The following is a 21686-nucleotide window of genomic DNA, read 5'->3' on the forward strand; positions in this document are numbered from 1 at the left end:
CCCCACCCCCCCGGGAGAAGTTTGAAAAGCACTCGGCCTCTGATAGGAACCGACCTAAACTTAGCCCAGAGCCCCCACGCTGCATCCCTGGCACTAGGGTCACGTGGAGCTGTTTGTTTAGACTTCACTGCCTGGGGCGGATTAATCACATGGGGGGGGGGGGAATTGAGTGACAGTTCAGGTGATTGGAAGGTTCCACTGGGGTTGCGGCTCTCACTTTCCAAACCCTGGGGGTAGGAAGTCCGGAAAGGACTGAAGGCTTTGATTTAAATGTTCTCTTTCGGATGGAAATGGAGGCCATCCTGTTGTTTCCAGCCGTAGCCGAGCTAGTCTGCTTGGGCTCCTCCCATCGTCTTTGGACCCTGAAACTCAGGTCTGCGTGCCTGAATCAGAATGGTGGTCCTCTGAGCCTTTCTCTGACCCCTGGATCCAGGAGGAAGGGTGGGGAAAGGGTGGTGTATGTGTTTCCTCTTGGCCCACTCTCCTTGCTTGAATGTGATTAGCACCTCTGGGGATTCAGGTTTCTCCAGGGCGACAACATCCATCACTTGAGCAAACTTGCCCTCTGAGTCTTTCTGCCTAAGTGTCAGTCTCTTGGGCTTCCTTTGATCCCGTCTACGTCGAGCAGATGATGTCCCGCAGTCCCATTAGACTGGCTAGAGAAGCTAGGTGGTCACTTAGGATCCTGTCATTGCTGTCAACACCCTGCCCAGTCTCAGACCCCACACACCTCCCATTGATTTTCTCTGGCTAGGGGAAGGGAGGTCTGAATCTGTGCAGCACAGCCTTCCCCGGCCCCTGCAGTCTCTCCAGCGCGCGCCTCTTGCCCTGGTCCTCAGGTGTAGACAGAAGTGGAATTCCAGGCCACTTCTCAAAGTAGAAATGTATACAGCTGACCCTGTGCATCTCACATCTGCCCTCGCTGTACTCCCAGGAAGACAGTGCCATTGCAGGTGACCTCCAGATCTGCGCACCCTGCCCTAACTCGTAGAGGTTATGTCTATTCCTGGGACGCAGCCTCAGAATCTTCCTGCCTTTGGTTCTGGCAGCCTCTGACTTCCCTCAGCACATGTAGGAAGATCACTACCACATAATTTACTGTCTAATTGCATGCTGTCCTGCATGGCGGCTGTGGTTTATGTGTGGTGGGTCCTGGGCACACAATTAGGCTGTGAGTAGCAGAAGCATGGCAGCTCATCTCTTCCACCTTCTCGCCCCTCCTCAGAGCTCCTCCCCCTGCCAGGCTATTGCAGGTGCTCCAGGCTCAACGATCCCGGTCCCGGTGTAGGTGTGTTTCTGGCAGGCTCACAGTTGACTCCAGGAAATGGATCTGGTCAATGAGGGTAGGGTGTGTGGCGTTAGACCAAATACTTCTGAGCTGGGGACAAGGTTCTGTTGCAGAGCCCCGGGTTTGGGCAGGCAATGTAAAATCAATCAGACTGGCACCCATGGTTGCCATGGTGACTCTTTTGCCTTACTTTTGAGGATGGATTTCTCTTTTAGTCTGAATCATCTGCCTGAGCTGTGGGAAGCAGGCTTCCCAGCCCCCCACCCTCTGCTGTCTGCCACAGGGAACAGATTGTCCATTGCTTTGATTTCAACTCAGGACCTAGTCAGACAGTGGTTGAAGGGAAAGGCCCAAAAAGTGTGGTGTTCCTCCTGGGACACCTGCATTGAGGTGAGGGAGTGCCCCCCCTTTCTAGGTCATGTCCTTCTCACCTGGTGGCTCTGACCCTTCTGGTGGGCTCAGTTCTCTTACGGACCCAGTTCCTCACTTGTATCCCACAGTCTGAGCTTTCTGAGGTCTCCCCACTTGTCTGATGTTAGAATTGCCTACGGTGGTTTTAAGAGTCCTGGCCCCCATCCATGCCTGCTGATCCACGTCAGCAGGGCCTAGACATATGTGTTTTAAAATCTCCCTCTGTGGGCCTCTCTGGCAGGGTCACCTGTGAAGGACCAAGGGAGAGGATGCACTGCCCCTTGCTGTGACCCACTGACCTTCCTGGGCTTCCAGGAGCCTCGAGCTGCTGGCTGCTTAGTCTTGTTGGGAAGCTTCTGGTCCTGGTGGTTAAGCTAAGTCTTGACCCCCACCCTCATCCCTCAGGAGAAGCCAGGAGGGAGAGAATTACAAGAAAGGGGGGAGATGTTGCCATAACAACCAGCTCCAGGCAGAGGCCTCCCTTCCAGGGGCTGGTACTTTACCCCAGTCCTGGTGGTTACCATGGAGATGAGGTACTGAGGGACAGGGGGGAATATTTACCCCCACTTGAACACTAGTCAGGAGTTGCCAGAAGGCAGACCATCTCTAGGTGGGAGCATTGAGCCCCTGTCAACTTTGAGTCCACCAATCCAGCCTTTGCTCTCCTGGAGAATGTCTGACACCTTCTCCTGCTTGGTTGCTTGCTCTGTGGCTGTCTCCTTAGCAACAAGTCCTGCTAACTCCACGCTGTTGGCTCTGAGGCTATTTTTAGCTTCACTGCCAGCAGCAGGTCCTGGTCATTTGCTCGCAGCCTCCATATGGGTTGCAGGGGGATAGGAAAGGAACATTTCCTGGCAGCTTTGGAGAGCCCTAAAGCAGGACCCTCCTGGCAATCATTAGGATGTCTGCTATGGACAGGATCTGCCTGCAGCCTGGAATGTGGGGAAGGGTGTAGATGAGGCTCCTGTGTAATGTTGCATTCAGTTTGGCCGACACAAGTTATTCTGCCGTTGTTAGCGAGGTGTTCTGTCCATAGTTTCCACAGGAAGCCGAGGAAGATCCCATGTCTGCCCTCTAGGGAGCTGTAATCCCATGGAGATGAGTCCAGTCCTCTTTAGGAGATTTTACAGTGGAATGGCAGGGTGCAGGAAAGGAGGGAAGATAAGGAACAGTAGGGGAGGTAAGGAGGAGGAGCTCAGGGCAGCCCTATCCAGAACTTTCTGTGAAAATGGGATTGTTTGCATTCTGTGCCGCGCACCCAAAATAGTGGCTCTTGGGTGTGTAGTAGAATGTGGCTACTGCAGCCGAGGACCTGTGATTTAATTTTCATTTAATTGTGATTAATTTAACCTGCTACATACAGCTAGAGCTGCTTCCCTAGACAGCCCAGAGTTAGAGGAGCTTTGTTGGTAGGGGGAGAGAACTGGCTTAGAAGGCAAGGCTAGTAGGGTTCACCTGGTGGAAGTTGAACGGGAAGGGTGCTGTGGGAAGAAAGAGCAGAATGTGGAGCTATGTGTTGTTATTAGGGGGACCTCTGGAGTTGTGGGGGCATTGGATGTCATTTGGAGTGTTGGTTGCTTCACACTGAGGCTTCTGTGCACTGAAGGGCAAGTTCACAGCTGACATCCATCCTGACCTCATAGCCTTTGCTCTAGGAAGGTCTCCCTGTCTGGGATCAGTGCAGTTAGCTGTACAGAAGAAAAGATGTAGTGATTTCCTCTATGTGGCTTTATAGGAGCCGTAGGTGGCTCCTGTCCTGTACGTGAAGGCAGCAACAATCCCTCCTTCCCTGGGGCATTGCATGCTGCAGGCACAGTACTGGGGGCCACGGCTTTTCAAACAGGTGTGACTGTTACTACTGACCCCCACACAGTACTGCTCTCCACTTGGTGATCTGGCCTGGAGACTCATCTTGTTTCTGTTTTTCGAGACAGAGTTTCTCAGTATAGCCCAAACTGTCCTGGAACTCACTCTGTAGACTAGACTGGCTTCGAACTCACAGAGATCCCCACGTCTGTGCCTCCTGAGTGCTGGGATTAAAGGCGTGCGCCACCACCTCCCAGCTTCATCTTATTTCTGTATAGCTGGGAAACCAAGTTTACACAGTTCTTACCTTGTGCTCCAGTGACCCTGGACAGCCATGCACAGTGGGACATGCTTCACTCGGAGCATGACACCTGTCCCCATGTTTGCTGGCGGTTTATTGGAATGAGTACCACTGGAAAATGTAATTAAAATGAAGTTTGCCCGATGAATACAGGATGAGGGTTGAGAGTCAGATGTCTTTTAAGAGGTGCTTTATCAGCTCTGGTGGCTTGAGTCAAGACAGAACATGGCGCTGTTTTGAGGCCACCTTCTCTGCTGGACTGTGGCAGACCCCCCCCCCCCCATGGCATCCTCCAGGCTCTTGACATCCATCACATCTTCTGTCTAGGAGCATAGTCTTAAAGCAGTTTCAAGAACATGGCTTGTCTTGCCTGATGCTGCTATTTTAAGTTGATTAGCTTCATCTGAGTCAAAAGACCTCACAAGGAACTCCCTTACTTTGAGAAGTCAAAGAAAATCTGCTTTGTATGTGGACCAAGAATGGTTCAGTTCAGTTCTGAGGCCAGGCATCCTGGCTGCACGGAAAGGTGTCTGTCTGAAGAAGTTGCAGCACACTATAGGGTAGAATTTAAGGTTGTCAGCCGTGCTCTGTAGACCGGTGAGATGTGAAGAATATCTGAAAGCCAGGTGTGTGCTGCACACCTGGAGGGAGATGAGCTCAAGGCTAGCCTTGGCTACAAAAGGAGTGAGAAGCCAGAATGGTTTGCATCTGAAAAGAGCAGCCAAGCTGACAAGCAAGAACTTTTTGAGAGGTCTGCGGTGTTATTGTGCCTGAGGAGGTTGCAACAAGCAAGTCTTAAAGGTCAGAGGGCAGCAAAAGGAGTCAATTCAGGACTTCCTTCCTTGGGAGGGGGTGAGGGGGTGTGCTTGGGACGAAACCATGGTTTGAGCGTGTGGTCTACCGTGGAGCTAGACCCCAACCCCAAGCTCATGGCTTGTCTTCACAGCTTGGGCGGCCTGGAGAGCTGGCCCAAATAACATATCCTAGGCAGCAGAGAACCTCGAGAGTTTTCTGAGGCAGGAGGATGGCTCCTTCTTTTCTTGTTGGGGAAGTTTGTTGTACTCCTAAGGTTTTTTTTTTTTTTTTTTTTTTTTTTTGAGACAAAGTCTCACTCTCAGAAGCTACCTTCAATTTATAACCATTTTCAAATGAAAATTTTGTTGTTTTTTTAGGGGGTCTCACTAGGGAAAAAATTCCTTACTCCTTTTTTTTTTTTTTTTTTTTTTTTTGAGACAAAGTCTCACTCTAGCCCAGGCTGGCCTCAAACTTGAAGTGATCTTCCAATCTCTCTGCTTCCTAAATGCTGGGATTATAGTGTGCACTGCAGGCTTGGCCCTGCCCCCACAAAGTTGCACATGGAGAAAGCCCATTCAGTTGCTCACTTGCTCTGGGGGTCTCCGAAAGGGTGAGTAGAGCCCCGGGTGAGATGGAGGGGGTCTCCCTCATAGTTCATCCCCTCGCCTCATTATACCCATCCCTGTTCCAGCTGGTATGTGCCAGCTTGCAGGCTGTGAGCAGGCGCCTAGGGAGTTAGCTCATTGTCTTCAGGGTGTTCGTTTTCCAAGGCCTTCAGAGGGCAGATGTCATCATGAGACAAACAGACTTCTTGGGGTTAAGTGGTTTGTGTCGAGGTTGTGGTTGTGGAATCAGAACTTAAGTCCGGATCTTTGCACAAGTGTACTGGCCACACAGCAGTCTCCTGCTGGGAGCATTCACCTTGCAGACTGAATCCTGGCTAATCTTTGTTTTTCTCGAACATCTGCCATGGTACAGAATACATCCGTTCACAGGCTTGACCTGTTCCCACTGCAGCCTCCTCCTTTCCTAGCGTCGGAACTGGGAGAGGCTGGCAGAGCTTCTTCTTTCCTACCATCTGACTTATCTTATCCTTCTTGCTGCCCCCCTCCAATTCCTGGTCCACTTCTGATCTCGTTTGCCTCATCTGTCACCCACACCCTTCATCTGATGCCATCTTCTGCCACCTGCTTGGTGGTTTTGGTTATTGACACGGGTTTGCTTTCAGTGACACCCTCCATCTCCCCAAGTCTAGTGGAATGGATCAACTTCCTGAGAGCAGGAACAAGTGTCCCTCCCTGTACCTGATGCTTCAGTGCTCCTAATGGAGGCTGGGAATGTCTGCCTTAGGGTTCTGTGACTTTGCTTCGAGTGACTTGAAATGGCCTAGACTGCACCTGGTGGTTCCTGGAGCTATCACACGCACGTGCGTGCGTGTGTATGTCTCCGTGCCGTAATTGTTGAGACAGGGTTTCATAGCGTTCGGGCTGGTCTTGAGCTTGTGTTAGTCAAGGATGACCTTGAACTCCTGATCTTGCTGTCTCCCAAGTGGTAGGATTACAGGCGTACTTCAACCGCACAGGTTTTTAAGTGTCCTCTTGGGAGTGAAGGCCGTGTTCCCCTGTAGCGTAAACTGAGAGGGGGGACTGTGTCCCACAGCATTTCTTTTTCTGGGGCGCCCCAACCTGTGTGTGACACCTTCTGTTCACCAGCGTCTATATCCTGACTTTCCCTAAACTGCGATCGTTAAACTCCAGGCTTCATCTCTAATCTGTAAACTTGTTCGTGCGCGCTCTCTCCCTCTCTCTCTCTTTTTTTTTTTTTTTTTTTACTTTGCTCGTGCTTCTGTGAAACTCACTTTCTACAACTTTCTCGCGGCACTCTCAAGTTGTCTGAAGTCTGTGCTTCTTGTCCCACCGCGGCTGCTCTGGGCTTCTCGCAGCCCGCACACTGCCCGCCTCCCCCAGGGCCCCCATCCTTCTCTATACCCCCCATCCCCAGAGTTGGGGGGAGGGGGCAGGGCAGGCAGCCCGCAGGAGCTGGCAGGCGGGGCGGGGCCCTGGGAACGGACTGGCCAGCCTCGCCCTCAGGCCCCCTGCGCCCCTCGGGCCGGGGTGAGGGGCTGGCCCAGCGCCAGCGTAGGAGGCCGGCCCCCTCCCCCGGCCCGCGCGTAACCAACCAGGAACTCCAGCGGGGCCCACGTGACCTGGAGTTCTAGACAAAGAAAATGTTCCCTCCCTCCCCCCCAGCGCCCCCTCCCCCTCCCTCTGGCCCCCTCCGCCCCCAGCCCCAGCGCCCCCTGCCCCTCCCCCCAGACGGGCAGCTATTTACCGAGCTTCGGGCCGCGGCTCACACCTGAGCCGGACCGCAGAGGGGCTGCACCTGGCCTTATGGGTAGGTTCCTGGACGGAGCCCTGGGGATACCGGGGGCGGGGAGGTGGCAGGGCCGGTGGGAGGGTCCCCGCAGCCCTCAGTATGGCAAAGAGTCAAGTCAGCCTCCCTTGGCCCACCTGAGCTCCGGGTGAGGTCGTCCCACTCACTTTTGTGTTTAGGAGCTTCAAGGCCCCACTCTTCACTGGCCTCATTTGTCACCGGGCACGCACAGGGGACTGGAAGATCAGTCCTGGTAGTGGTAACTGCAAGCTGGGCGCAGACGGCCCTACTGAAAGCTGGAAAGAGTTGGGTTGGAAGCAGCCTGGGCTGTAGCTGTTGGCAGATGGGTGCCTGGCAGTTCCTTGATGACCCGTGTGCCTTCTTGCGGTACCATGTTGGTTTCAAGGCCCTACCAACTCTAGGACTCTGGAGAGGGACAGTTTCCTCCCACGGTACACCCCAGTATTCCTGTATCACTAGGCCGGCATCCAGAAAGAAGTGGCGGGTGATGGCAAGGAGTAGTGCTAACCCTCAAGTTCGAGAAGAGTAGCCTGGTGTCTTATGATACTGAGATAGCCCAAAGCCGCATGGGCTTGGGGCAAGAGGCAGTTAGACCTCTGACCTTTGGAATGGGAGTCTCAGAGGGAGGTGGAGCCGGTACAGCTGCCTGAGGAGGCGGGACTGGACAAGGGAGCTGTAGGCAGCCGGGTTACCAGCAGCTTTCCTGGGCCGGAGGACCCCTAGGCCGAGCAGCTTTCTTGAGTCATGGGTATTGGGGGATGGTGTTGTCCCGCTTGGACCCTGCTCAGTCTCGTGGCTTAGAGACCAAATGCTAGAGCCCCTAGTTAACCCTTCCCTTTCCTATTGTCTGCTTGGGGGGTAGGGGTAGTGAACGTGGGCAGGAGGGTGGTTCTACTGCCAGGCTCCCTATTCTAATGAGCCCCTCCCCCACTAGCCGAGCTGCCCCTTCTTCCCCTTTCCTCTGGCCTCCTGCTGCTAACCCCCTCTGCTGTGCTGGTCCTGGTGGAGGCAGGCCCCCTTCCTCCTCTGCCAGCCCAAGCTGTGCTGGGCACATGTTCAGCGCTGGTGGATTGGGGGTGCTATGCAGCTATCAGCAGCGGCATCTGACTAACCGGGGGGAAGTTGTGGGAGAATTTTCACCAACTGTAGTGAAGGGGGTGAGGAGAAAGACAAAGGAGCTGTGGGGGGGGGGGTAATAAGGGTGGTGGCAGGAGGACTGTCTTAGAGACTTGGCAGCCTGGGGAGGAGCCTTCTACCAGCTACTCCTTGCTGTGGAAATGGTATCAGACCCTTTCCCTCTGCAAGCCACACGCCTCATGCTGGCTGAGGAACCTCGCAGGGCCTGCACACCAGGTCTTTGGGTCATCGGAGGCAGCCACCTAAGGCAGGGTCTGTCTTGGCTGTCAGAAGTTCTAGAAAACATGGTAGGAAGAAAGAGACAACATCTGGGCAGGGGTGTGTATATCTTTGTGTGTAATTTGCTGGTAGTGATTCCAGCTGAGGAGATAGCTTCCGAGAGAAAGGACTTGCCTGAGGGCCCAAGTTGGTTGCCTTTGGGGGAGGCGGTGCCTAATTGATGGCAGGAAGGGGAAAGCAGCTGGCCAGGGGAGGGTGAGGCTGGGGAAAGTTGAGCAATTGCCCTGCATTCTTCCCTGGCCTAGAGCTGGTCTTCGCGGCTGTATCTGTCCACCTGGGATTTGTTGAACCAAGAGAAAACACTCAATTTCACCTTCTGTTTTAGGGATCACCGAAAGAAAAGGGTTGTTGCCCTGAGGCAAAAACATGAAGATTGGAATAAAATGTTACTAGATCGCTCACCTCAAAGGTGACCCCGTGAGCAGCTTTGCTTTTGTGCTTGTGAGGTGACAGGCCTTTGGAGCATCCTTGGAATCTTTGATACATACTGATTCAGACTCTTCATGGGTCAAGAAAAGTGACCAGAAACCTTGAGTTTGAGTATTTAGGTTGGAACAACTAAGAAAAGGCTGGGACACTCGGCTGGTAATGAGTTGCCGTGCCGACGGGATGGCAGAGCACATAGGCACTCCTAGCTCATAGGTGTTTTTTTGTTTTTTTTTTTGTTTGTTTTTTTTTGTTTGTTTGTTTTTTTAAAGAGCAATTTCAAAGTAGTCCAGGCTGGCCTCCCAATGAACAGTTCTCCTGCTTGTGCTCAGACTATAGCTGTGCATACTACACCTGATAAGGTTCTAAGTTTTCCGATCTTTTAAAAAATTACATTTACTCAAGTGTGCTTCCTCCCAGCCTCATGGTATGACAGTGGGGAGGAGGGGGCAGCTGGCTGGAGTTCGTCCTCCTGCCAAGTGAGGCCTGAGGCCCAAGTTCAATTCAAGGACCTTCACCTGCTTAGCTAGTCCCCCTTTTCTTTTAATCTTGAGAGTTAGCTGCCATAGCTCCACCTTTTGTGGGGAAAGCTATGTGCAGAAAATGGGGGTGGGGCTTGGTAGAGTACACAGGCTTCAGGTTCAGTTCTTGGCACAGATTTTGAAAAGGTTGGGCCGGGCATGCTGGTGCACACTTTTGATCCCAGCAAGAGCTGTGAGACGAGGCCAACCTGGTCTACAGAGTGAGTTCCAGAACAGCCAAGGCTACACAGAGGAACTCTGTCTCAAAAACAACAGCAACAAACAAAACCAGGAAAGGCCATGGTCCCTTCTCCCTGCTCTGTCCGTTCCCAGCTGGTATGATGAAAATGGGTGCAGAGCTTTGAATTTTGAAGATGGGTGCTCAAGGTTTACTGATGGAGGTGAGCTGATTGGTCCCCAGAACTTGGCATCGAGCCTGCACTTCCTAGAGGTCTTGAGCAGTGGTTTGTTTGTTGTTTGGTTATTTATTTGAGACAAGTCTGTCTATTATGTTCAGCTCTGGCCATCCTGGAGCTTACTGTATAGACCAGGCTGGCCTTAAATTCACAGAGATCCACCTGCCTCTGCCTTCTTAAGTGCTGGGTGTGTATTAAAGGTACATGCCCAGCGTGCCTGGTTTTGAACAGATTATGGGAAGGAATTGGTTGAGGGTCAAGTGTGGGGAAGGGTGTGGACTGTTCTGTGGGAGAATAAATGAGAGCGGCTGGTTTGTTGGCCACATGGCAGACAGCTCCTGATCAGTGTGCTCAGCAAAGAGTTGAATGAGACACGCATCAATGACCAGAAGGCGTACCTACCTGTAGCAGCACACAGTCTGCTGGCCGTGTAATGAGTGAACCTAAGTGGCATCTGCATAGGGACAGGCATTTGCAGTGTTCTGTCTGTTACATTGTCTGAGAAGATCCAGGGCATGTACTCTTTTTTTTTTTTTTTAATTTTTTTATTTTTATTTTTAGAGACAGGGTTTCTCTGTGTAGCTTTGGAGCCTGTCCTGGAACTAGCTCTTGTAGACCAAGCTGGCCTCGAACTCAGAGATCCACCTGTCTCTGCCTCCTGAGTGCTGGGATTAAAGGCGTGTACCACCACCGTCCAATGGATGTACTCTAAGAGATAGCACACAGTTGTGGTCTGGAAACTAGGCAGGAAGGATTTGATTGCCAAAAAGACCGAAAGGAAAATGCAAAGCTCACATTCTCAGTTGGGAAGCTTAAGATCCTTCCCTGAACAGTGATGCTCAAATACCATTTGAGATGCTAGCCCTTCTGGTATAAACCTTTAACCCTAGAATTTAAGAGGTAGGGCAGGAGGATCAAGAGTTCAGGATCATCCTCAGCTACAACCATGTTTGAGGTCAGCCTGGGCTGCGTGAGATCCTGTGTCAAAAAAAGCCAAAGGGTAGACACATGGCGAAGGTGGTGCTTTCCTGGAAGCAGGAGGAAGAGCTGAGTAGGCCTTCCAGCTTCAGCAGCTGTTTACTTTAGCTGCTTCGGCTGATGGGAAGAGCTGCTATCTCCAGATCACTGATGGAGGGTTGAAGAGTCCCTGAGTGTCACAGAGCCTTGCTCGTTCCTGGAGAGGTCAAGGTGACTTCCTGTCCCCATTTCTCCAGGCTGAGAAGAAAGCCAAGGTGATTGCAGTGATGAATGCTGTAGAAGAAAACCAGGCCTCTGGGGAGCCTCAGAAGGTGGAGGAGGCCAGCCCTCCTGCCGTGCAGCAGCCCACTGACCCTGCATCCCCTACTGTGGCCACCACCCCTGAGCCAGTGGGGGCTGATGCTGGGGACAAGAATGCCACCAAAGCAGCTGACGATGAGCCTGAGTATGAGGTGAGCAGGTGGCCTCTCGGTGGCCTTGCCGCTCGCTCCTGGGGTCTTGTCACTGACAGCTGCTCCTTCCTCTTTCCTCATGCTGTCTGTCTCCTGGCTGCTTGCAGGGCTTCATGGGGATACTGACTGACCTCACCTCTACATTCCCACTGGGCTTTCTCCCCTTCCCTCATGCCCAGGACTGGGGTTGTGCTCTGGGAGGTTTCAGGGTGACTGGGACTTGTGACTGCTGTTTAAATGACTTTTGCTCCTTGGTGCTCTAGGATGGCCGGGGTTTTGGCATTGGAGAGCTGGTGTGGGGGAAACTTCGGGGCTTCTCCTGGTGGCCAGGCCGGATTGTGTCTTGGTGGATGACAGGCCGGAGCCGAGCCGCTGAAGGCACTCGCTGGGTCATGTGGTTCGGAGACGGCAAGTTCTCAGTGGTGAGTTGGGCTCTTGGTGGTCAGGAGGTGGGAGAGAGAATAAGAGGGCTTGGTTCTGTGGCCTAGATTCTGCTCGGTGCAGAATATTCTAGAATAAGGGCATTAAAAATATACTGTATTTGCCCTTCTGTATGGGTTCAGTGGAAGAAGCCATAGTGGTCATTGAACTGAGCAGAAAGGTTGCTGGCCTGTCCTTTGCCAGGGGCCCTTCAGTATTTTCCCACTCTTGCTCTGAGCTCCTCTGTTCCTGTTTGTCACTTTTGTCAATGCCTCTGGTCCCCCAAGGGCCCAGTGACTCTCTAGTGTTCTCTTGGTTAGCAGTTACTAGGTACATGGCTTAACTGTATAGGGAACATCTGGATATGGTAATTCTGCTGAAGCTGGAGGATCACAAGTTCAAGACCACCCCGACCTACACAGAGAGTTCCAGGCTGTGCAGTTGTAGGATAAAACCATGTCTCATAGGAGGAACAAACTGAGGGTGGCTTTGTCCCTAGGTGTGCGTGGAGAAGCTCATGCCACTGAGCTCCTTCTGCAGTGCGTTCCACCAGGCCACCTACAATAAGCAGCCCATGTACCGCAAAGCCATCTACGAAGTCCTCCAGGTGAGCGTTTCCCCAGCAGCTCCGGGGAGCTTAGCTCGTGGGGCTCCCAGGACTCCTGGAAGTTGGAGCCTGCTTCACTGGGACTGAGGCCGTTGGGCGGGGATCTCCACTCCCCTTCCTGGCAGTTCTCCTGCTCACTGCCTGTCTTTGCTGCTCTGAGTTGGGTTTTACTTGTCATCTAACCTGTCCCTGCTTTTCCCTGCTAGGTGGCCAGCAGCCGTGCTGGGAAGCTGTTTCCAGCTTGCCATGACAGTGATGAAAATGACTCTGGCAAGGCCGTGGAGGTGCAGAACAAGCAGATGATTGAGTGGGCCCTTGGGGGCTTCCAGCCCTCTGGTCCCAAGGGCCTAGAGCCACCAGAAGGTAAGTGGTCTGTTCTGTGCATTCTGGACCTGGAGAGCTACAGAGACCCCACAGTGAGGCAGATAGAAATTGCATCCCAGGCTCCTGTCACCCCAAGGGGTGCTACTCTGCCTTTCCAGAGTACCCTGTCATCCTTTGACTCACCAGAACCCCAGAACTGGAGCGGGAAGGAAGCATCTGGGGCAGTGTGGTGCCCCGCTGTGGGTACCACTTACAGGATCAGCCTGTAACTAGTTGGTCACCTGTCTTCTTGGTGCAGAGGAAAAGAATCCATACAAGGAAGTTTACACAGACATGTGGGTTGAGCCTGAGGCAGCTGCGTATGCACCACCCCCACCAGCCAAGAAGCCCAGAAAGAGCACAACAGAGAAGCCTAAGGTCAAGGAGATCATTGATGAACGCACAAGAGGTAGGAGCCGGACTCTGGAGAGGGAATTGAGAGTCCCGAGGGTTGGACATCACCTGGGTGGGTGTCCGTCCTGAGCCGTCTGGGCATCCTCCTAAGGTAGGCTTTTGTCCTCTGCAGAGCGGCTAGTGTATGAGGTGCGGCAGAAGTGCAGAAACATCGAGGGTAAGTGTGGCCTGGCCTGGAGGGTGGGTGGTTTGCTCCTCACAGTCAGTGTGGCCATAGTTGTGGAGTGGCATTGGCATGGGTTCTTGGGAAGGTTGGAGTATTGTGAGAACAGGGACCTATCTGCAAAACCCACCGTCTCCATCCAACTGATGCTCCTGTTCTTTAAGATTTGGGAATACCCCCAATGGATTCAGAGAAGGGTGGTCCTTGTGGCCTTGGTTGACCTTGACTGAAGTCAACCTTGCCATTTTCATTCTTTACCTTTTTAGCCAGTATCCACCTCCCCTAATCCAGTGGTCTCGTGTCATTAGGAACGGGACAGGACAGGAGGACTGCCCGAGGAAGCCCTGCAGGGCAACTTTGACCCACACCATGTTCTCATGAATGGGTTTTGTCCCTGAGTTGTCCTATTCCTGGGTGGTGGTTTAGCCGAAAGAGATGAATGAGCTTCTGAGATTAGGGACCAACTGCTACCATTCAGTGAAAATATGCAGGCTATTCTGTGAATGAGCACACATGCATGTATGTGTTATGTGTGTGTTTGTGGAGGGCCCAGGCTGATGTCAGGTGTTCTCCTCAACTGCGCTCTATCTCATGAGACAGGGTCTCAGTGAACCAGGAGCTGTGAAATTTCATCTGAGCTGGATGGCCAGTGTCCCCACCTTCTCCCTCCCCACAGTGGGATTACATGCATAACACTGCTATGCCTGGCTTCTCCCCACAGTGGGATTACATGCATACAGTGCTATGCCTGGCTTTTTTCCTTTTTTTAACTTTGAAAATTTCGTGTGCATATACAGTTACGTTTACCCCCAGCTTGCCCCATGACTCCCACTGGACTTGACACTGGACATGTTCCTTTCTTTGTCTGCCCCATGACTCAGAGTCCAGTTGGTGCACTGTGCCTGACTTTTTAATATGGGTGCAGAGGGTCTGAACTTGGACCCTCATATTTCCTTGAACCGTCTGTCTCCGCAGACCTTTGCTGGTTTTGCCTTTGTCTCTTGTCCCTCAGGCTTGTCTTGAACTCACTTTGTAGTCCAGACTGATAGTAGATTTTTCTCAGCCTCTCAAGCGCCAAGGTTATGGCTGTGAGCTACCGGTGTTGGCTGTTGTGGCAGCGCTTTGGTGGATGTTGTATTAGCTGGACTCTAGCCCCCTGTGGACAGGAACTCCAGGGATGGCTGGGTGGCTGGGTGGCTGCTCATGGCATCCTGTTATCTTACAGACATTTGTATCTCATGTGGAAGTCTCAATGTCACCCTGGAGCACCCACTCTTCATTGGTGGCATGTGCCAGAACTGCAAGGTAGGGACACAACCCTCCTAAAGAGGTGACCTCCTTGCTGTCACTCGGCGTTGGGACCCAGCACCCGACTGAATGTGATGCAGAACCCACAGTGCACTTAGGCTCCAAAGACTGAGGCTTGTTCTGGTTTACATCAGGAAAGATCCTTGCACGCTGGAGTGTTGCCCCACGTGGGCAGGAGTGGGACTTACAGCAATGGGTGAAGGGTGGGTGGCAGAGAGGCAGGCTGACTGAGAGGTGAGTTGCATACCCTTGGGAGCCCCTGCAGCAGCAGGCTGCAGCGTGGAAGTGTGGGTGGGCGGTTCCCTTCTCCACCTTGCTTTCAGGGTCAGAGCCTGTTTTCCTTTGGTTCTGCTGCCCCACCCCTGCCCTGGTGCGTCTGACCCTTCACATTCCCCCTAGAACTGCTTCTTGGAGTGCGCATACCAGTACGACGACGACGGGTACCAGTCCTATTGCACCATCTGCTGTGGGGGGCGCGAGGTGCTCATGTGTGGGAACAACAACTGCTGTAGGTGAGCCCTCGGGCCCCGCCCACAGAGCCCCAGGCTGGGTCCTCACTGCTCACCTGCCACCCATGTTTGCACCAGTGCCCGCTGCCCCAGCCAGCACTCCTGCCTACCCCTACACTTTAGATTGGGTCTGAGACTCCGCCCTCTCTCTTCCAGGTGCTTTTGTGTGGAGTGTGTGGATCTGTTGGTGGGGCCGGGAGCCGCCCAGGCAGCCATCAAGGAAGACCCCTGGAACTGTTATATGTGTGGGCACAAGGGCACCTACGGCCTGCTGCGGAGGCGGGAAGACTGGCCGTCACGGCTCCAGATGTTCTTTGCCAATAACCATGACCAGGAATTTGTGAGTACTGCCCAGGCTGCGACCGCACCTTCCTGAGGCTGCTCGGAGAGCAATTCAGTGGGCTGTGGGGCCTGGATGGCTTGCAGAAGATAGCGAGAGGTGCATGAAGTTGTACAGATCAATCTAGGAGGCCTATAGTTCTCAACTGAGGGGCCAGTACAGGACGGGAAGCTGGGGCAGACCCAGGCATGGACCTGACTAATGGCATTCACCACTTAGGACCCTCCGAAGGTTTACCCACCTGTCCCAGCTGAAAAGAGGAAGCCCATCCGGGTGCTATCTCTGTTTGATGGAATTGCTACAGGTGAGTGGCATGGGTTCTGAGGGACTGGCCTGTGGAGAGTAGAGTAGTATGTTTGTGTATCTGATAAAGCTAAATGACTTAAGAACTGGGAATAATAGTGCATCCATTATTCCAGTGTTTGGACAGAGACAAGAGGGTCAGGATTTCATCCATAGACTACACGGCTAGTTCAAGGCCGCCCTGGGTTGTGTTTCAAAAATCAAACAATAGCAGGATGATTATTATTGCTTGTTAAGGCTGGGCATGGTGTTCACACCTTTAATCTCAGCCCTCAGGAGGCAGAGGCAAATGGATCTCTGAGTTTGAGGCCAGTTTGGTCTATATAGCAAGTTCTAGCCAGCTGAGGTGACATAGTGAGGCCTTGTCTAAAAAATTAAAACAGTATCATGTTACACCTAAAACTGTAGAAGCTCCCTGAGAAGACCTATTGGGAGCATAGAAATGGTGCCATTGTCCCTCACTTTTTTGTGCCCCTCCCTGGGTAGGCAGCACTGATGGGGAGTCTGGTAAAGAAGTCACCTTAGCTAGTTAAGGAAAAACTAGGGCTAGAGAGAAGGCTCAGAGGTTAAGAGGTCTGCTCTTCCAGAGGTCCTGAGTTCAATTCCCAGCACCCACATGGTGGCTCACAACCATCTGTAATGAGATCTGGTGCCCTCTTCTGGCCTACAGATGTACATGCAGGCAGAACACTGTATATATGATAAATGAAGGGACTCTGACATTTGCAATCCAAGATGGGGAAAATCAACTGAGGTTGAGAAGTGGTTCTAGGGGGCTGTTGGGGAGCTGGGCCAATGGTGAAACCTTCTTAGAGCAAGTGCTGTTCCATCGTGTCATGTGATGGCATAGAATTTCAACAGGAAGTAATAGGTATTAAGTTAGCACCACAGTGAGGTCATGGAAACTGAGAGAAGGCCTCTGAAGAAATAGCTGTTCCCTCTGGATCTAAAACCACCTTCTGTGTTGGTTAGTCTCCTGGCTTTAGCTACCTTTCTTATAGGCAGAACTGAAGCACAGCTGTATTGCTTGTCTGTGCTTATCTGCTTTGATTGGGAAAAAGATATCAGGGAGCTTTATGTGGGCAAGGTGAAACTCACGCCTACACGTGGCCCCATGTGCAGTTGGCAAGACAAGTCTTTAAGACCAGGTATCAGGTTGAGGGCTCTGGGTGATAGTCCTTGCTCTATGCTGGCTGGTACAGGGCTCCTGGTGCTAAAAGACCTGGGCATCCAAGTGGACCGCTACATTGCCTCAGAGGTGTGTGAGGACTCCATCACGGTGGGCATGGTGCGGCACCAGGGAAAGATCATGTACGTCGGGGACGTCCGCAGCGTCACACAGAAGCATGTATGTCTGTTTGCGGGATGTCTCTTTTCCCCCAGTGCCTCAGCTGGGATGTCACCACCTTCACCTCAGTCTGTCATGTCTCCTCCCGCCCTTCCATTTTACTTTTGTGGCTTGTGAGGGTGATGAGCAGATTAGAAATGGAATTTGGGGGCCAGAGGTAGAATTATATAGAACCCTTGTCCAGAGGCCTTGAAGCCCTGGTTCAGCCCCCAGCCTGTGTAAAATGGAGAGTTTGCTGTTCTCTGGCTTCAGGGCTTTTGGGGGTAATGTGTTCTGGACTGGAAAGAGGAGAGGCTGTCATCTAGGTGCTTCTAGCAAATTCTTTTACCAGTCTCCCATTCCTGGGGGTTAAGGGAGTGCTGCCAGTCTTCCTCTTAGAGCCTGGTGCCCTTGTATAGATCTCTGCAACTCCAGGGGGCCATTCACGTGACTCTGGCAATTCCTCCCCCACCTTGGGAAAGACTGAGTTTTTTTTTGTTGTTGTTGTTTTTTTTTTTTTTTCTGCTTGACACCTCCTGGGCTCTTGCTGGGTCTGTTTGCTCACCAAGAAGTCAAGTCTCAATGACTGTTAGACTCACAGAACTTTTCAACAGCTGGCCCGTCACATTACCTTTGTCCTTCTAGATCCAGGAGTGGGGTCCATTTGATCTCGTGATTGGGGGTAGTCCCTGCAATGACCTCTCCATCGTCAACCCTGCCCGGAAGGGACTTTATGGTAGGTATCTGCTTGGCTCCTGCTTTTTGCGCTGGTACTTCTCCACTTTGGACATTTCTGCCTTGGCACCTCCTCCAGTGACCCCTTTCCCTCACTGTCCCCATGCCCAAGCCTCACCACTGTCTTATGCAAACAGCCCCAGCTGATGGCTTTCTCTTTCTTCCAACCTCTCAGAGGGTACTGGCCGGCTCTTCTTTGAGTTCTACCGCCTCCTGCATGATGCGCGGCCCAAGGAGGGAGATGACCGCCCCTTCTTCTGGCTCTTTGAGAATGTGGTGGCCATGGGCGTTAGTGACAAGAGGGACATCTCACGATTTCTCGAGGTATAGCCAGCAACCTTGGTTTGGCCAGCTCACTAATGGCTTCTGCCGTGAAGCGCTGCTTCATTCCTGACTTGTCTGCATGGTGCAGCTGGGGACCGGTGGCTTATGTCTGCAATGGGCAGCTTGAGGAAGACTCCCATGGAGAGAGGCAGCAATGCTAGCAGTCCTCGTAGAAAGAGTGGTCTTTCGTACTTCAAGAGGTGGCATGGTAGTAGGCTTCAGGTCAAAAGAGTAGGCTGGGGCCAGACTCCTGAGACTTGGGTTCTATAGAGAACTCATGTTCAGGTTTCGTTTTTTTTTTTGTTTTGTTTTGTTTTGTTTTGTTTTCCTGACCAGAATGGCCCATGCTCACTCCCTGGCACCCTGCACCTGAGATGAAATTGTGGCTCATCTCTGCTTTCATTTCCTGTGATGTGAACCCCAGTTTAGCACTGAGCCAAGTACAAGCCATACATGGGGTGGGTGGTGCTGCTACCCAGAGCATTTTTTTTTTTTTTTTTGGTTTTTCGAGACAGGGTTTCTCTGTGGTTTTGGAGCCTGTCCTGGAACTAGCTCTTGTAGACCAGGCTGGTCTCGAACTCACAGAGATCCGCCTGCCTCTGCCTCCCGAGTGCTGGGATTAAAGGCGTGCGCCACCACCGCCCGGCTTCCGGCGCATTCTTGGGGTGGGCTGTTGGCCCCTGCTCCCGTTATCTTTATCTCTGGCTCAGTATCTCGGGCGCAGTAAGCACAGGCGTATCAGAGCCTGCTCTCCTGAGCTCCTGAGTGGTCTGATGGGGCCCACAGCCTTGTGGCTATCCTAACAAGAGTGAGCCTCATGTGAAGCACACACAGGAGACACAGTGGCTGTTGTCATTACAGAGAGTTCATTTGGATTGTGCTGGTCTGTCTAGAATGTTCTAGCAAGCACATGTGGGATGTATTTAGGTTTATTCTGGCTTTTCGTTGGGCCTTCATACTGTCCCAGTGTCGGCTTCCTGAGACAGAAGTGCCTCGGGCATAAGGCCACGGCCAGTCCGGTTACCCAGCAGTTAATTCCTTCTTTGCTCATTTGAAACCATCTCCTGTTTTACAGTCCAACCCTGTGATGATTGACGCCAAAGAAGTGTCTGCTGCACACAGAGCCCGTTACTTCTGGGGTAACCTTCCTGGTATGAACAGGTTGGTGAGCGCTCCTGGCATGGGGGGTATGAGAAGAGTGGCTACAGGCAGGAAGCCCAAGGAGGGGGGAACGCTGAGGGTCCAGCCTGAACTGCCTCTGCTGAGCGGCTGCTGCTCTGTTGTTCGTGTGTGTATTTAAACACTTTCTTGAGAAAGTGGATATTGCAGGTGAGACTTAGTCTTTGTTGCACACAGTAAGCAAGTGCTGTAACTTTGAGCTACGACCCCAGCCCTGGTGTCTGGGACAGGGTCTCACTATGTCATCTAGTCGGGCCTCAGACTCAGGAAGCCTTGCTTCTTCCCCATCTTGATAGACTGTGTCATTGCACCCAGCTAATTCTTAGCCTAGGGAAGGCCTTTCCTCTCCCAGGCTGCCCCTGAAATACAACACAGCAACACAGCATTTTACATTTTGTAACAAAATTTTTGTCCCACATAGCTTGGATTAGCCTCAGATTTGTAACTCTTGGACCTCTACCTCCTTAGCACTGGACTTTTCTGGAGAAACTGAGTCGTAAAGTGTGCCTCTAAGGTTTATATTCCAGTCACCTCCAGCCACCATACCCACCCATGAAATAGTAACCACAAATCAAGATACAGCTTGCTTTGTGGTAAAGGCAGGAGTAATGGGTTTTAAATTTATGTGCCCACAAGGATTGAGGCTTGTGTGGTTGCCTGTGAACAGGCATGGATATAGGGGGTTATGCTGTGTGTCTATTTGGGGTGGAGGGCTCCAGACCTTGCCCTGAGTCCCATGGCTGCTGGGGGTTGGCACCTGGATAGGGCTTTCCTTGCTCTGCGCTGCCATGGTGCCTCTTGCTTCCTAGGCCATTGGCATCCACTGTGAATGATAAGCTGGAGCTGCAGGAGTGTCTGGAACACGGCAGAATAGCCAAGGTCAGCCTCAGCACCCAGGACAATGGGGGGCGGTAGCTGATGGCAAGATCAGGTGGTGCGTGGCAGAGCCGTGCACCACCTGTCCTCTTGGGATGGTGTGGGGTCATATAGCCAGTTGGCCAGGGAATGGGCTAAGCCTGCTGACCCTTAATCCCACCTCCACTGAAGGGTCTCTAGCAGGGTTCTGGGTGTACTTGGTTAGTGTATGTATATGGACGTTTGCCGGCGTGTCCTCTGCACCACGACATGTGCACACTCAGAAGCCAGAAAAGGATGTCACAGCCCCTGGGAGCAGAGTGGAAAACTGTGAGCCTCCATGTAGGTGCTAGGAATCGGATCTAGGTCCTCTGGCAAAGTAGCCCTTGCTCCTTAGTCCCTGAGCCGCCTCTCCAGCCCTGAGCTTTTTAGGTTGGGTGTCTCCCTACTACCTAGATCAGTCTCTATGAGGCTTGGCTGGGTCTGCCCCCTTCCGACCCAGACATGGGCAACTTTTCTACCTCCCCCTTTCTTTTTTTAAATCCTGACTAGAACTTAAGAGTGCCCTTTTTTTTTCTGGATTCTTTGGGCTTCCTCACTCGGTCTCTAATGCCGCCCTCCTCAACACACGGCTGCTTGTCCACCATGTGTCTGATCTACACGCTTGCTTGAACGGCATGGCATTTTTCCCTTCTCTCTTCCAGGCAGCTGCTGAAAGTTGCAGCTTTGCCTCTCCTGGAGTTTTTCTTATAAGCTCTAATAAAATTGTTCTTCCGCTTAAAAAGAAAAGATCAATTTCTGTTTTGTTCTTGTGTTGATGGGACATCAAAGCCTGCAGCATGGAGAGCAACCTCCTATAATGTAATTTCTCTCTGGAGGAGTTTCTCCTGTGGCCCGTGCAGTCTCGCAGTCCGGACTGGTGGTCTCCACCGTGTGCCTTTAGACTGCTGAGTCACTGATACTCCCAAGAGAGCCAGTGTTTTGGAGATTGAGGAGTGAGGTAGTCACAGCTGCTGCCTCTAGGCTGATTAGCTATTACCAGGAATGCCCAAGTGACCTCAGAGTGGGAAGGGAGACAGGGACCAGGAAGGAGGCTTATACTCAGTGACCTGAATGGACTGGACCAGCCAGCCAGTCAGTTATCAGTGAGTGATGCTCATTCCTCTTCCTCTTCGTCTTCTAGTTCAGCAAAGTGAGGACCATTACCACCAGGTCAAACTCCATAAAGCAGGGCAAAGACCAGCATTTCCCCGTCTTCATGAATGAGAAAGAAGACATCCTCTGGTGCACTGAGATGGAAAGGTAGCTGTACTGGGTGCTTGTGTCTGGCCAGGGCTGCTTTGAAGGAAGGCTCTGTCTTGGCTGCCACATTCTTGTTTCCCCCAGATTTTGTAAGTGGATTTTAACAAACGTTTCCCAGCATGCCAGGCTCCTGGGGAGGACCTGCATATTTCCTGACTCGTTCTTATTCAGAGTGGTCTTAAAATCATCCAAAGAGCACATTGGAGCCCTGCAACCCAGTCCATGCCCTCCTGGACTTGCATTGTGGGTATTTTGGATGTGTTTTGAAGGCCAGTGTCGATGCTTATGGACCACAGCTGGGAGGGCTTGGCCAAACAAAAAGATCACTTCGCA

The 21686-nt window shown here is 52.2% G+C and overlaps 1 protein-coding gene across 6 annotated transcripts in view; it reads left to right on the top strand.

Moving 5' to 3' along the window:
- Dnmt3a (DNA methyltransferase 3 alpha) overlaps window positions 1–21686 on the top strand; it is a 137214-nt gene that overhangs the window by 109525 nt on the left and 6003 nt on the right. For all 6 annotated transcript variants that reach the window (XM_026785965.1, XM_026785968.1, XM_026785969.1 and 3 more), the window contains 16 exons: window positions 10989–11204; window positions 11468–11626; window positions 12124–12231; window positions 12438–12594; window positions 12854–13003; window positions 13121–13165; window positions 14397–14476; window positions 14879–14991; window positions 15145–15328; window positions 15548–15632; window positions 16834–16979; window positions 17604–17694; window positions 17869–18017; window positions 19093–19178; window positions 20006–20075; window positions 21235–21353. In XM_026785965.1, the coding sequence (XP_026641766.1) occupies window positions 10989–11204; window positions 11468–11626; window positions 12124–12231; window positions 12438–12594; window positions 12854–13003; window positions 13121–13165; window positions 14397–14476; window positions 14879–14991; window positions 15145–15328; window positions 15548–15632; window positions 16834–16979; window positions 17604–17694; window positions 17869–18017; window positions 19093–19178; window positions 20006–20075; window positions 21235–21353 (1958 nt within the window). The remainder of the gene's footprint in view (window positions 1–10988; window positions 11205–11467; window positions 11627–12123; window positions 12232–12437; window positions 12595–12853; window positions 13004–13120; window positions 13166–14396; window positions 14477–14878; window positions 14992–15144; window positions 15329–15547; window positions 15633–16833; window positions 16980–17603; window positions 17695–17868; window positions 18018–19092; window positions 19179–20005; window positions 20076–21234; window positions 21354–21686) is intronic.

This window comes from Microtus ochrogaster, linkage group LG3 (genome assembly GCF_000317375.1).
Source record: "Microtus ochrogaster isolate Prairie Vole_2 linkage group LG3, MicOch1.0, whole genome shotgun sequence".
Classification (NCBI taxonomy): Eukaryota; Metazoa; Chordata; class Mammalia; order Rodentia; family Cricetidae; genus Microtus; species Microtus ochrogaster.